Raw genomic sequence first — 15,636 nt, 5'->3', positions numbered from 1 at the left:
AGAAGGCTGGTGGAGCTCAGAAGTGCTTCAGCACTTGCCCAGGTGCTGTGGGCTCTGGTGAATGGGAACTGTCTCCCCTTTTGTGCAGTATATATCATATAATTCAATAAAATTGCTATTTAGGCAGTTAGCTCATCTCATTTGTCAGCTATATGGGACTTGTGCTGGAAACTTCACTAAGTTTGATGTTGTAATCTCCACTAAGTCTGATCTGAATGTAAAATGGTTTTTGTTAATATTCACCCTTCTGTTAATTTGGCCTAGAAGAGTATTTAGTGTAGGTAGCAGAATAATATAATACATGCCTCAAAAACATCTGTATTTCAGTATATGACTTAAAGTATTTATGAAAATAATTCAGAATACATTTTATCTTGCTCAGTTATGCAACAGAGGATGGCATGGGTTTCTGCATACAGTATGGTATACATACTGATTAAAGATGTTTAGAATATTGCATGATCATGCCTGAGGGTATTAGTTGCCTACAGTGACCAGAAATAACAATTCTTTATGATAAATGAAAAAGATAATACAAAGGATAATGCAAAAGAAAAGAAAAAAAAATAAAACATTGCATTGCAATGCCTTTTTCATATTTCATTTTCACTGTGTTTCACTGTGGTAAATAGCAGTGAGTTTCCTAGAAAAATTAACTAGATTAGAAGATCTCTCCCCAAGATTAGACATCTGCCACTTGACATGAAGTCCTACTGTGGGCTGTAGGCCTGCTGCAAACCCTACCAAAAGCAACAATAATTTTTCCATTGACTTTGACAGGGTTTGGAATAAGTCTTAAGCCCTGTCTAAAAATAGATGGACTTGACGGTCTTTTCCATCTCTGGCTTTCCAGATTCTAATTTGCCAAGCAGTTTTCACATACAATTAACCAAGTGCTGTTCAGCAGTTCTATGTGTTATCTTTTTCTGTATTTGTGCACTGACAATGATATTTTGAAATTCATTTCACACAAAAGAGATTGCTTTTCTGTCATTGGGAGTGTGAATAATATCATGCTGTTCATCAGCATAAGGAAAATCAGTTATTCTGTTGGCATAAGAACTTTGGAGTGGGATTTTGAAAGGACCTCAAAAGAATTAGAAACAGGTTCTTCTTGAAGTCAACAGTAATTGCACAAATCCTTATGACCCTTTCCTGTTCCTAGAGGTGGCCATGAGTAGTCTCTTGATGTAGTTAGAACAATTTCAATGCCTGAGATAAGTGAGATACCATTTTCTATATCAAGCACATTATTTTTAATTTTTTCACCCTGTGAAGAGAATGAGATTTCTGAGGGTCTGACTCAAAGCCAACCAAAGTCTGTGAGAAGATTCCCACAGACGCCAACAGGCTTTGGCCCAGACCTACTTTGGAAAAGATGAACCTGTTTGGGAAGTGCATGCGCTAATGAAGAGAAGGCAAAGAAGTTTTGTTTCAGAAGATATGGAACTACCTGCCTGGGTGGAGGTGATTGTGTTGAAGGTAGAAGGGATTCCCTAAACTTGACTGTCTCCTCCCTTAATACAGATTTTGCACAGACTTCTATCCAGTAATTTTAATGGAGTTACACAGGTGCAAAGGCTGTCAGAATTAACTTTTATATAGAACTGTCCTAAGATAGAAATTAGTTATTCATAGTCTTCATTCAGACACACTAAAAGAGGGAAAATTTCATTGGATTTAGGGACTGTGAAAATGAATCTTTAGGTGTTATGTTGTCTTCTTTCTCTTTAGGAGGTGCCACTTTTATTTTTCCAAATACATCAGTTTATCCAGAAGCAACACAAAGAATTACAACCAGGCCAGGTATGAGCAATGACCACTTTTTGTATACTGTGATCTTGTTCATTTCATCTCTTGAAGTATGTCATTCTTTTTCTCCTTAAACTGTCTTTTCATAAATACTAGGGTATATTTTGGATACACACACATATTTTATACACATACTTTACATATATGTGTGTATATATCACTGTGTAAAGTGAGATGTTTAAATAGAACGTTTAATAAGTATTTCTCCCACATAATCTCTCTTTGAAGCAGTGCTATCTACTGATTAAAGCACAAGAGAATCAGAAGACCTGAGCTTTACTGACTTTTTCATTTTCATTGTCCCAGAGCAGTCACTTTTCAGTGTCCTTCAAGTCTCTGTAAAACGAAGCAAGAATACCCTTTTTTATAATGTTATTTGAAGTATGTTGCAAAAAAGTACATTTCTCCTGCTGTCTACCTTTTATTTATGTTTGGGGCTAACAAACACCACAATATCTGATGGTGAGTTTAAGAGACTAAGTAAAATCAAAACATAAGGAAGTTCTTATTGCTGAAAAGTTTGAAGCCTATGGAAGTATCTTGGGTGTGCTGGTTTGTGAAAGGCTAAAGAGAATAAATAAAGATGAGGACATTGTTACGAAGCTAAATATATTCTTTTATCAGTCTTCATCACTAAAGATGCTGGAAAAATGCCTAATCTGGACATTTGCTTTTCCAGTAGTAAGTGCAAAGTACTGTGAGACAGTGAGTTGCAGCAAAATACTAACTTTAAAGGAAGTCCGTTACTGAGCCAGAGGCGTACATCCAAGTGTTCTGAAAGAGCATACATAGGAATTAACTGAGCTCTTGTGAAAAGATACACTTTCTCATTAAAAACAGAGGAGGCTTTGGGTAGGAAATATTTCATCTTATATCAATGCTCTAGTGTATAATCCAGGACAGTACATACAAGTTACTAATTTATATATAGTGTACATGCATGTCTGTAGATTTGTTAATTGGTAATTAAAAAAAACAGATAGAGAAACAGCTACCGTGCCATTATGTGTTCAAATCCACCTTGCTCAGTTTCTAGGAAAACAAACTCTTCTTCTAGATTCTATAATAGTGAATACAAGGAAACCACTTATCCGATGCATATATTTGGCATTCGGCTTTCATAAGGCCTTTACCAAAGTGCCCCACAACTATTAAGAATAAAAGTTAAATTAGCATATCATAAGAAACAGATCAATAACTGGCTAATTAACCTGTTATCAAGGCTAAATAATGGACGTGTTATGTCATAGGCACGTTAGTATTCTCTGCCATGATCTGTAGTTAATAATAATTGGAAAAAGGACACAATAAAATTTTGTATAAGACTCAGAGATGGCACATGATTTTGCTATTACTTAAAACCAGAGATTCCTCTAAAGGATCCCTGTTCAGGTGCCCAGAAGCCTTATTTGAGAGAAATGGGCTGGCAGTAAGTTAACAGCTGAAAAGACAAGTTAACAAATGCTGTGTAAGATACAAGTTATTTGCATGTCTTATGGATTTCAAATTACCCCTTTTTACTTGTGGAAGAATAAGTTAACATGGACATCTTTCTTAATGACACAACGAAAGCCACAGCTCTAGTTGTTGGCCAAGGTGAAAAAAAGTAAACAATTGAAGAAATACAGTGGAGGATCATATGGGAAATCTGACCGTGCCATTAAATAAGTAAGCAGTGTGGCCTTGTACAGAAAGCTGTGTGAATCAACCCTTATCAAAAAGGCTATTTGCAGAATAAGAAAGTGCTTAGAGCAAGCCGTAGGAATATGGAACATCTTTTGAACACGTTGAAAGATGCAAAAGTTTGAAATTGTTCAACTCAGGGTCTGGGGATGAGGAAAAATGGTATAATTATCAAAATGAAGTGCTGCAGAGCACCTACTTAGTCTCAGTATAAGAAGAAATGATATTCCAAAAAAAAGTTAGACATTTTCATGAAACATTAAAGCAGACTGTGGCCCACATGGTCACAGGTTATAGTAGCAGCCAGGACTTTTAAATGGCAATGGAGGAATGTGGACATGAATATGGATGAGAAGAGAAAGCATAGCTATAGAAACAATGACTGACTATGCAATGTATAACTGGATGCCCAAAACTCGAACTAGTTTCCAATAGAAATGAACGTGTAATGTAAGACCAGAGGGACCTGGGTGTCCTGCAGAAAATAACCGTGCCAATTGAGAGGATTTCAGGCAGACTTAAATGAGTCTGCTGTGAAAGAGTACTGTTTTATGGGTATGTTTCCACTATACATGAACAAAAGATGGATTTTTTTTATCCCATGAGACATTCTATGATTTCAACATTTGTTTCATCCTGACTTCTGACAGAAAAATAAAATACTAGCTTTCTCTGAAGTGAGAGGTTCTAAACCACATATCAGACATGTCAAACTCCTTCATTTCAGCGTTTTTATCTAAATCACCTTTACAGTGATGCTTACGAAACAAAATACTTTATCAACATCTTCCTGCATTTACACAATTACTTGTTGGAGTTGTAGTTTGGATGTAGGGTGTCTATTCTTCTGTGTAAACCAGTGTATCCTAACTAAACATTTCCTACAACTGTCTTGTGATTTTGAAAGTATTATTTTATCTTTTATAATTCAAAGTTGACAAACATCTTTAAAGTCAGAATTTTCACTCAGAAAGAAAAATACTTTTTTACAGAAATTCAGGTTTTGCGCAAGAAACTATTTTGTTGGCTTGTTCCATGACTTTTCTTTTAGTTAAATGTCACACTTCAACTAGACTTCAAAGAAGCTGTACCATAACAGAGCACCCTTCATATCAGAGCAATAGCTGACCCTGGGGAGAATCAGTTGATGACATGAAAAAGGTCAAAAATGGGTGAGGGGTGGGTTGATAATGTTAAATGGGAGTTAGCCAAATCCTGGGGTGCAATTCTGGAGACAGTAATTAAGCATTGCCATTGTTAAGGCACTACAATAGAGAATAGGAAATGAGCAAGCTTGTAATAAACAGCGATGACAAAGGCATATTTCTTTGGTCACCTTTACAACAGAACATGAGGTTTCAGCTAGCCGAAAGTAGCACAATGAAGCTATCAGGAGCTCAGGAAGACCTAATATAGGTTTGTCTACATGTCTCATCAAACAGGAGCATTCCCATCAAAGATCTGACTACGATAAGGACATGTTGTACTAATATTACTTGAATAAGAACAGATCTGCTTATCTAGGACAGCAACATGTTTATCGAGGCACAATACTGAACTAAGAATGAAGTTGGAAATTTGCACTATTTCAAGAAAATCTGGTAACTGGATTTTTCTTCTAATGAAGAGGGCATAGTCAGAAAACCATCTTACAATGTGTTAAATGTCAAAACAGTTTTCTCACAGTAATAAATTTGTATCAAATATATTTCAAGGCTTCAAGTGCCACTGAGTACAAGCACACAGCATCACACAGCCCTCTCAGTGTACAAGTGTCTAATATTTTGGAGACTCACAAATAGAAGGAGAGGAGAGGGGAGGGGAGGGGAGGGGAGGGGAGGGGAGAGGAGAGGAGAGGAGAGGAGAGGAGAGGAGAGGAGAGGAGAGGAGAGGGGAGGGGAGGGGAGGGGAGGGGAGGAGAGGAGAGGAGAGGAGAGGAGAGGAGAGGAGAGGAGAGGAGAGGAGAGGAGAGGAGAGGAGAGGAGAGGAGAGGAGAGGAGAGGAGAGGAGAGGAGAGGAGAGGAGAGGAGAGGAGAGGAGAGGAGAGGAGAGGAGAGGAGAGGGGAGGGGAGGGGAGGGGAGGGGAGGGGAGGGGAGGAGAGAGATTGTGGGTAGAGTTGCACAGCCTAATCACAAACACATACATTCTATGTATTCTTTCTCCCCTCTTTTTCTGTAGTCTTTCTGGGTAGACAATAGAAGAACTGAGGGGGAAAACTAGGTTCCTTATGTCGCCAGTATCTCCCTGGCAAGGCTGGCATGGAGGTAGAAAACTGGCCAGGTAAGGCAGGTCTGGAGAAGATACATGCAAGCAGCCCACAGCTAAGCCATGTCCCCCTCTGTACGGACAGAACTCGGAACCCCCTGGAAGCATGACCAGAGTCCTGAATTTTTTTGCCAGATGATAAAGCCCTCAGGCCATGAGGAATCTCTTAACTACAAGAGTTAATAGCAATGTTGTTCTCAATCTGGTCAGAACATTTGTATGTTACAGTGACTCACCTGCACACCAGCATTCTGCTTGGAGATAAGAACTTGTACTTTCCTCCAAGTTTCTGAAGGACAAGGCTGTGGAATAGTTCTCAAGAAATCAGGGGTAAAAGATCACTAGTTATTCAAATGCAATACAAACATAAATTGCGTATCTCAGCAAAAGCAAAGTTTTTGATGTATAAGATCCCTGGGAGATGACAGCACTGGCAGTGCCAGTCTTCTTAAGCCAATAGACTAAATAAATTAAAGGCAATTTTGTTGTGAATTTCACATGATTACACTTTATTTCCATTAGATACTTCTGCTCATAGGGCTTGGAAATGGGCAGAGATACATCTGTTCTGCACAGAGCCAGTCTGTCACTGTTTCTTTACTTACTAACTTGTTTCACTTCCAAACGTCATTTCTAAAATAAAGCACCAGCAGTTACAAATCAAATCATCCATACTAACTTGGTTCTGCCAGGTGGGTACTGCTACCTTCCTGATATCCTAGGCAGGCTACATAAGTCTCTGATTTTGGCAGCAATTTTAGCTAATGTGTTAAAGCCAGCCATAGAAAAGTGCTGACAACTGCAAAAAAATTCAAAGGGTAAACCAGACATTTGAATTTACTAATGTACTTTATGAAGAAAGCTTTTATGTTTTAGTACTTTTTTTGTATGCTAAAGCATATAAATGAAATAGAAGTATGAGTAAGTGAAAGAAAAGGCAAATGAAAATTTAGATATGTAAAGTTGAGAAGCTTGTATTAAGCAGAAAGAAATATTTAAATGGGGGAAGCAGGAAAAAATCTATCTACATTTTGGAGCAAATATGATGTATATACATATATATGCTTAATATTTAAATACGTTCACTGTTTTCACATCTTATGTTTCTAAAGATCTGTAAGGATAGTGCGATGTGAAAGGGAAAGTGAAGGAAAAGGAATTATTAATAATTTGAAATTACTAGTAGAAGGGAAACAAATAAGATTGGCAAAGCACGGCAATCAGTTATTCCAAAAAGTTGGATTCTGAATAATGAGAGTGAGATCGGAGGGTGCATCTGAGGAAGGGAGCGCTTGCAAGCACCAGGAATAATACCATGGGGAGGGCATAATTAACTGTGATGGCAATGAGAGCGAGTTCATACATAAACATACAGTAGTGGTATAGAGGAAGCTCCAAAAGACAAACCCAAGACTTTGTTGTCTCACATATCTCTACCTATGACCAGGTGGCAGAAAAGGGAACTCTCAAACGCAGCCAATAAAATTTGATTAATCTCAAAGGATGACAGCAAGAGACTAGCAAAGAATGGCACATTAACTTACGTCTTATCTCCTTAAAAGAAAATACTCTTACATGCTGTAATTGGGAGGGAATGGTACATAGTTTATGCTTAATCTGAGCTCTGACCTCTTGGGGTACTTTTCTTGCAAGACTAGGATAAGTTGTCCATGATGTGCAGTGTGTGTCATTCCTTGGTGTCCTGGGATGAAGAAGGGGACCAAAGGGAATACTCTGAGCCTTTGGAAATTATGGACTTTATGAGTGTTTGTACCAGCTATTTCAGTGCAGTTCAGGTATCTAATTAGAATAAACAGCTCTAAAGAGGAATGCAGAGGGCAAGGTGGTACTGTCACTTTTGGAGACAATAAAGACAATAAAGGTTTTAACAAGGAGTATCCTTCCTATTTCAGTAATTTTTCCAATCCAGAGAGTCCCCTAGAAATGTGCCCTTGTGGACGTAAACACTTTATGCCACATCTGCATGAATCAGTGTATTTTTCCTTCACAGATTTGCCGTATGAGCAAGCCAGGAGATCAGCGTGGACGAGTCACACCCACCCCAGTCCTCAATCAAAAGGTAAAAGCACCTGCGTATGTCTAGCCTGCGGGCCTAATGCACATCTGATGCAACCTAGATAGACTCTGAAGCGAACTGGTAAGAGCTACCTCAGCATTCAGCTCTGAAGGATTTTTACCTGTGCCTTGGCTGGAAAGCCTGTTATCTGTGTATAGGCAATACTGGGACAGCCACATCCTTGAACTTAGGCTTCATCAAATCTATGTCCATATAGTCTTATAAAACTAAATCCTATTGTGACCATCATCAAGTGGTTAGAAGCAAGAGTTTCAGGCCTGTGATCTATCACAGGTTTGGTGACCAACTTTCAAACTTGAAAAATAACTACCTGGGTGTTTGCATTTTCAGCTACTCAGCCATCATCCTCAACAGTTCCCAAAACAGAAGACCAGCGTCCTCAGTTAGGTGGGTATAGTTTTGTTTGAAATATGCCTGGGTGTGATGGGGTTTGTTGAACATGCTGAGAAGGACAGCTCTCACCTACTAATCAGAAGCAAATTGCAACATCTCATTCAGACCACTAATGAGATCTCCAGCTGGTGACCACTAAGTCTGAGTTGGCTTTACAGCTGGATCTGACATGAAGGCTCCCATGGCCATTGAAAATTGCTTTTAATAATGTTTAATGGCAGTGACGTCCTTGCAGCTGTTAAATAAAGTACCTAGGTAGAGTTTAGGTACCAAGGTGGAAGGTAAGGATGTCAAAAGACCATATACTCCACAGCAGTTGAAATGCTAGCAGTTGGAAAATATGCACAAGCAAAGAAATGAAAATGTATTACAGCACACAGAAACCTATTTGAATTGGGCTCCTGAAACAGGAAAACTAGAAGGATTCTCAGTCTGTCGGGAAACTGAGGAGAAAGTAGAAGTTTCAGTTTGTAGACTAGTGGTTTTGTGAAATGGGTACATTTTGTGCAGCTGATCCAAGATGTTGGACTGAATCCCTTATTGTGAATTTGACTGTGTTTTGGACAGGTAGCTAGAAACCACTACAGAGATTCTGAGTTAGTTATGGCTTCTGTTAGTAACAAAAGGGTAGAAGTAGGAAATAAAAGAGATTTGGAGGATATCCTTAGCTCAGAAGACTCTAAGCCTTTTTTTTATCACATGGACTTCAAAAAATTATTCTGGTTTTCGTTATAGCTAAATAAGACTGTGCACATGATTACGTCTCATTAACTCATATGCATGCTGCCTGGGAAGTATTGTGCTGCTTTTTGCCCAAATAGCATTTTATCTATTCTGGCCTTCTAACCATGAGAATCTTTGAAGAAATATACTGATGATTTATGTAAGTCCTTAGGACCGTTTAATGGCTCTGTGTGAGCTGCACAGATTATTTAAATGTATAAGGAATGTAACCTGATTATCTTCTTGGCTGTAAAATTGGCAGCCGTTGGAGAGCAGCTGTCCAGAGATGAGGCAACCTAGTGACAGGGTCATTCAGCGAGGGGCTCCGGGCTTTGCTAGCAGCCCATCGCTTTGGCTTTTGTATGTCTGTCACAGCCTTCCCTTTTCGCTGTTGTACTTCAATTCAGGCCTAAACAAGTTTTCATTTTTGGAAGGAATCCCTTGAGGAAAACATTGAGATGCTACGGGCGTTGCATGGCTGACACAGGCTCTTCTAAAAACCCTAGATGCAAGGTTAATACAGGGGATCCCTAAGTGGATACTAGCGACAAAGAAGAATTGACCCAGCTACATTGCAGAGGTTCAGCCAAGTACTCTCAGCCCTACTCTGGAGGCTCTTTTGGCCCAGAAAGAGTTAGCAGTGGTGTGGGGGAAACAAATGTGGCCTCACAAGAAGAGAGGCTGGTGTCCTTTGAGAAGTGGACTCTCACCCCATTACCTGTCTGTGCCTGTGGGACCTGGCTTGCTGCAAGAGCTGATAGCACCAAAGGATGCCCTGTGTATATGTGTACATTATTTAAGCAGGAATCAGGATACTTCCAAAATTGCAATGTGTCTGAATATATGTTTGTGCACATTAATATGGTACAAAAGGCAAATGTGTATCCTTGCAATTGTTCACTTGCACAACCAGTTTAAAGGAAAAACATGCAAATGTTGCAATACAGAGAAAGGAGTCACTTTCCCCAGTGTTGGACGTGCAGTCCCATCAGGCAGTATACACTACACTTTACAAAGTTAAACCATAGGTCCTAAAATATTTGACATTATTGTTACATGATTTTAAATCTTTCTTTCACAATTTTATAGATCCATATCAGATTCTTGGACCAACCAGCAGCCGACTTGCAAATCCAGGTGAGAAGGGATTTTGCTGATTTAGAAGGATTTCTCTTCACTGCTAGTGTCCCTACTTCAGCTTTAAGGCCAGACCTGGAAGGTGATGTGACCAATTTTACCACTCTTCAGTATGACTCTGTGGGAGCTGATGATACCCAATGTGTTGCAGGATTAGGTTTCCAAATTACACAAGGGTGGGACAGAGGCCACAGATTAAGACATATAAACATATATTTTAGTGTAGGTGCCTATATGTGAGCTAGGTGTCATATTTCCCATTATATTCATTGGAGATGTAGTTAATATAGCTCTCCACAGAGATCAAATCATCCTGGAGTAGATGGTTACATTCAGCCAGTCAAATACCTCATTAGAGGTATCTGAACTCCTTGTATCAATACGAGTTCACTCAGTTCCTTAAATGTCAGGGTTTTGTTAAATGCTGTAAGATACCCCATATGGCCATTGGGTACCCCTCCAGAAGGGCATGAGTCAGATTTATCTGTGTCATGTGTCCCAGATTCTGTTAATCCACAATACAATGCCATACTGACCTTGTCAAATACAAAATTTTGGGATAAATAACCCAAACCAGCAAAAATATATAGGGAAAAAACAGGAAGGCAGAATCTATTTGCAAAGAATAACTGGGTTAAACATTTCAAACGTTCTCCTGCTTTAAGAAGGGAGCAGTGGGGTGCATTGTGGACGGGGCTTGTAGCATATTTTAGCTAAAGACAAGGAACCTTCTTGGTGAGTTAATAACACTGATTGTGAACTGTGCAGATTTCACTGTTACTGGTCTGAGTCTGCAGAACACGCTGTGGCCATACACCACCATAACCAACATCATAATCTGCCACAGTGGATTGACATTGTACATGCCACTTCCTATTTCCCTTGGCTTACAGCCACAGGGCAGTGTTCCTTGTTCCACATTTCAGGTCTCCTCAACCCCCAGTAACAATGTTTCTTCTTACAAGGATTGTATGGATTTTCAAGGCATGAAATTGCCAAAACACGGATCCATTTCCTTTCATTTTATCCAAAGTGACATCAGGCACCGTTCTAGATTAGCTTACTTTCTAAACAGTTTTGCATCACATAGGAAAGCAATTAAATAAGTATTAAGAACAGGATTTTCCAAACGGCCTAAGGCAAGTGGGTTTCCAGGTGATACTGATCTTAACTGGAAGTGGAGGCCTACCTCCCTTTAATATGATCGTAAACCCTAGCTTTTACAATTTTGTCAAGTGTCCATTTAGTAGACTTTGTTACTGTGGAAGGCACTAAATCTGGATTGCGCCTTTTTTTTATATATATTTGGATATGGAATTCCTACACACCATCATTCCTGTGCTTTAACATGTTTTGTGTGTTTATAAATTGGTGGAATTACTTTCTCATTAAAAGGAAATTGACAGCAACCATTTATTTTCATAGGACTATATTTTACATTTGGAAGGCAAGTGTTTATGTTAGAACATATGTTGGATTGCTTATTCAAAAATTTGTGTTTTGTCCAGTGCTGAACTGTTTATTGATTTTCAAGGGCTAATCCTCTTGTTATGTTTTGTGTATTAAAACTTGCATGCCTTGCTCATACCATGGATTCTTTTGTTTGTTTGTTTACTTAATGCATGTTAATGGAACAGAAGAAATTCATTAAGGACAGTTCAGATAAATATCATTTAAAGGAATATGGGTTTCAGTTGCACTGAAGTATAAACTGCTAATGGATTTCAGATGCTACTCTAGCTTGATATTATAATTTGCTACTATAAGCTTTCTAAAGAAAAGCTTGTTTATTATACCCACATATCTGGTTTGGAGCAAAAAAAAAAAAAAAGAAACCCAACCGATTCCTGGTCAGAGACATACTTAGAAGTTAGCACATACAAGCTGGTTGGCAAATTCTGCTGACATTGTGCTTGTGAAACAGATTGCCTTGCAAGCTGCTTCAGTTGTATTTTGCATCATTTCAGCACCGCTTTTTTAAGAAATGCTAAGTTTTTAACATGAATATCAGTGGCAAGGCCCTCTGAAATCTACTCTCAATTGCCTAAAATGGTCAAATTTTGTTCCTATAACTCTGGGCAACACCCTTCTGCAGTTGACAGCAGACAATTTTTTTTTAATATGAAATTGGCAGAGGAGCGAGAAAGAAACAACAACATTTTAAGTCTTAACTTCAATAATCATTTAAACTCATTGACACAGAAAGATGACAAAAATGTATTTTATGGACCTTTTCACTGTTCTTGCAAATGTTTTGCCCTATGGTTGTATGCAGTGCAACAGCAAGCTAATAAGTTTCCGTTCTGCATTTCCCCGAATGCTGCAAATGGATGATATGGTTTGGCACGAGCCCAGCTTTCTCTAAACTTCTTCATTTTGCGTAGGTTTATTCCATAGCAGAGAACATTTAGTTGCAACATAATGCTCTGAGAACAAGCAAAATGTTACGCAAGTGAAAGCTGTTTGTCCTGAACTTTAGAGATTAGTTTCCTAAATGAGCGCTGTATTATTTCCTCATCAATTGTCTACACTGAATGACATTAGGTAGCTATTAAATCTCCATGTAATGGCATTCTGCCACTCAGATGAGGGAAAACATGACACATTACCATTATCTCTGCTCTTTAGGATTTCGTGAGACAGGGCTGGGAGAAAGGGGACTAGTTAAGAGTAAGAAATAGGAACTGAAATTGCAACATTTCCTAATAGGGTCCTATGTGAGAGCCTGGAAGAATTGATGTCTTAACATTATTAGTCACTAGTCCTGACATTTCTATTTTGTTTCCCCCCCACAGGGAGTGGGCAGATACAGCTATGGCAGTTCCTGCTGGAGCTCCTCTCAGATAGCTCCAATTCCAACTGCATCACCTGGGAGGGCACCAATGGGGAATTCAAGATGACTGACCCTGACGAAGTGGCTCGGCGCTGGGGGGAGCGGAAAAGCAAGCCTAACATGAACTATGACAAACTCAGCCGTGCGCTTCGCTACTACTATGATAAAAATATTATGACTAAGGTTCATGGTAAGCGCTACGCCTACAAGTTTGATTTCCATGGAATCGCTCAGGCTCTTCAGCCTCACCCCCCAGAGTCATCCATGTACAAATACCCATCAGACCTCCCCTACATGAGCTCCTATCATGCACACCCTCAGAAGATGAACTTTGTAGCTCCCCACCCCCCTGCTTTGCCTGTAACATCGTCCAGCTTTTTCGCTGCCCCTAATCCATACTGGAATTCACCAACTGGAGGTATCTACCCCAATACCAGGCTGCCAGCTGCTCATATGCCTTCTCATCTTGGCACCTACTACTAAGTGGGGAAAAAAAGAAACACCAGAAAAAGCAAAGAAAGACTTCTCGCTGGGATACAGTCCCTGATGAATTGCAATGAACTCTATTGGAGTACACAAATTAAAAGTGCCTAAAGAGACAAGTGAAGGTTTGGCTGGGGGAAAAAAAAAAACACATGAAAAAATAGATGTCAAAAAGACTTTTTGTAGTAGGGATTTAAAGGAGATATTCAAGAAGTATTAAGATACTAAAATGTAATGTATATGGGCATCGACTCTGTGGACTAAACAACAATAGACTATTGTAGGTAAAAGCATGAAATGATAAGGAAAACCTATGAAAGCTAGCGGTCTTAAAAAGTTGATAAGCTTATGTGTAAAGTTTGATACCTTGCTAGTGCAAAACTGGGTCTATACTACAGCAATATAAGAAAAGTCTATAGTGACCTAACATATGATATATGAATCATTACAAAAGAGAAGGGAAAAAGGAAAAAAAGGAAAATAAACCTACCTGTATTTAAAAAATAGAAACATATCAACAAAAAAGGCTGGTTTAGTGTGGAAGCTGATTTGGAATATGACAGCATTGTTTTGGTTAAAATCAAATGCATTCCATTCATCAGAGTGTTATCAGCTACTCAAACTGTGAAGACAACCCAAACTTTAAGATTCCTTGACAGTATTACAGGAACCCTGAGCCAAACATTGGAAATGAGAATGTGCTGAAGGGCAAGTGTATGATTGTGTATCAGAGGCCTGCACCTGACAGAGGAAGCAGAAAGGAGAAAGGGGAGGACAAAGGTGGTGAGAATGGGAGAAGAGAAACTTCTTTACCAGTAGAGACTGAAAAGACTGAAAACTTAGTAGCGTTGGGACTACGAAGAAACACTCGTTTGGACTTGTGAAACATATTGCTCAGTATCACACCATTCCCAGTATTACAGGAGGGACAGACTTGATTTTATAGTAATAAAAAGAAGTGGAAAAAGGGAAAAGCAGAAGAATTCAGAAATCAGAATATGCATCTCTTTTTTAAAAAAAAAAAGTGAAACTGGAATTGTGTTTGATATTTAAAAAGTTACCAGTTAGAACCTCATCATTATTAAGGGAGTTTGTTTTCTATTGGTTAAAGCAAGAGACAACCCCTGACTGCCAAAATCAGAAATCATCTAAGTATTTTTGTTAGGCGGGCGCCAGTTTTTCTTTATCGAGTCGCGAACGCTGTGCGTTTGTCAGAATGAAGTATACAAGTCAATGTTATTTTTTCCTTTTTATATAATTATTATATAACTTATGCATTTATACACTACGAGTTGATCTCGGCCAACCAAAGACACAAAAAAGGGACAATCAAAAATATTGTGGCCTTGAATTTTAACTCTGTATGCTTAATGTTTACATTATGAACATATTAGTACTTAGAATGCAGAATGTATGTAATAAAATAAGCTTGGCCTAGCATGGCAATTCAGATTGACACTAGTTTGCATTTGCATTTGCATTTTTAGTGCCTGAGACGCCTATCAGATCTCCTACTCACAATGTTACAATACAATAGGCATTTTGATTTAATATTCTGTTTTTTGAAATCTGGCAATAATGAAAATGTCAGACCAAATAGCAATGCTTACCCTAAATTCAAAGTGGACAGGTGCTGTGTATCTTCTTTTCCAGACAGTTCTGCTAAAATACTTGCAGCCCATCTTTAACAGTGCCTTGCTATTGCTGTCCTGAGCTTCTTTTGCCCAGAGATTGCAACCATGCCCAGTTCTTTAACAACTTCACGGCCAATGAAGTCTGAAGGAGGCCTCTAAGGAAGAATACTGACACCCAGAAATTATCTTTTGTTGCCATCAGATTACGCAGCATAATCTCAGCCTGAGATGTATTTTCATACTGAATCATATGATGAATTACTATGCCCCCTTGCTATTAATACATACTGTATCATTATTAGTAAATAAAGTGAATAATGAATAACTTCCATTATTCCTCACTTTAGAATGGAGTGTATGGTAGCTTGTTAATTTGTCATTGTAGTCCATCCTGGCAGTTTACAAAGGACAGGATGTTTTCTCTCTCTTCTAGATTTAGAGGCTTCCCACACTGTACCCTAGGCCCCAAAACTACATCTGGTGCCTAATGGCATGACTCCATTTTTTTTGCAACACCAGCTGAAGAACTGGTCTGGAAAATTAGCACTGATATTTATGAGTGGTTCTCCACAGC

The 15,636-nt window shown here is 38.8% G+C and overlaps 1 protein-coding gene across 2 annotated transcripts in view; it reads left to right on the top strand.

The window, feature by feature from the left end:
• The window catches only part of ERG (ETS transcription factor ERG), a 64,702-nt gene extending 49,818 nt beyond the window's left edge, over positions 1-14,884 (top strand). For both annotated transcript variants that reach the window (XM_040585089.1, XM_040585088.1), the window contains 5 exons: positions 1,735-1,806; positions 7,773-7,841; positions 8,190-8,246; positions 10,065-10,112; positions 12,908-14,884. In XM_040585089.1, coding sequence (XP_040441023.1) covers positions 1,735-1,806; positions 7,773-7,841; positions 8,190-8,246; positions 10,065-10,112; positions 12,908-13,428 — 767 coding nt within the window. In that variant the 3' untranslated portion in view covers positions 13,429-14,884. The remainder of the gene's footprint in view (positions 1-1,734; positions 1,807-7,772; positions 7,842-8,189; positions 8,247-10,064; positions 10,113-12,907) is intronic.
• The last annotated feature ends 752 nt before the right edge of the window (positions 14,885-15,636 follow it).

The sequence above is a fragment of the Falco naumanni genome, chromosome 2 (genome assembly GCF_017639655.2).
Source record: "Falco naumanni isolate bFalNau1 chromosome 2, bFalNau1.pat, whole genome shotgun sequence".
NCBI lineage: Eukaryota > Metazoa > Chordata > Aves > Falconiformes > Falconidae > Falco > Falco naumanni.
The sequence above is the reverse complement of the archived record's forward strand: the minus strand, read 5'-3'. Positions and strand labels throughout refer to the sequence as shown.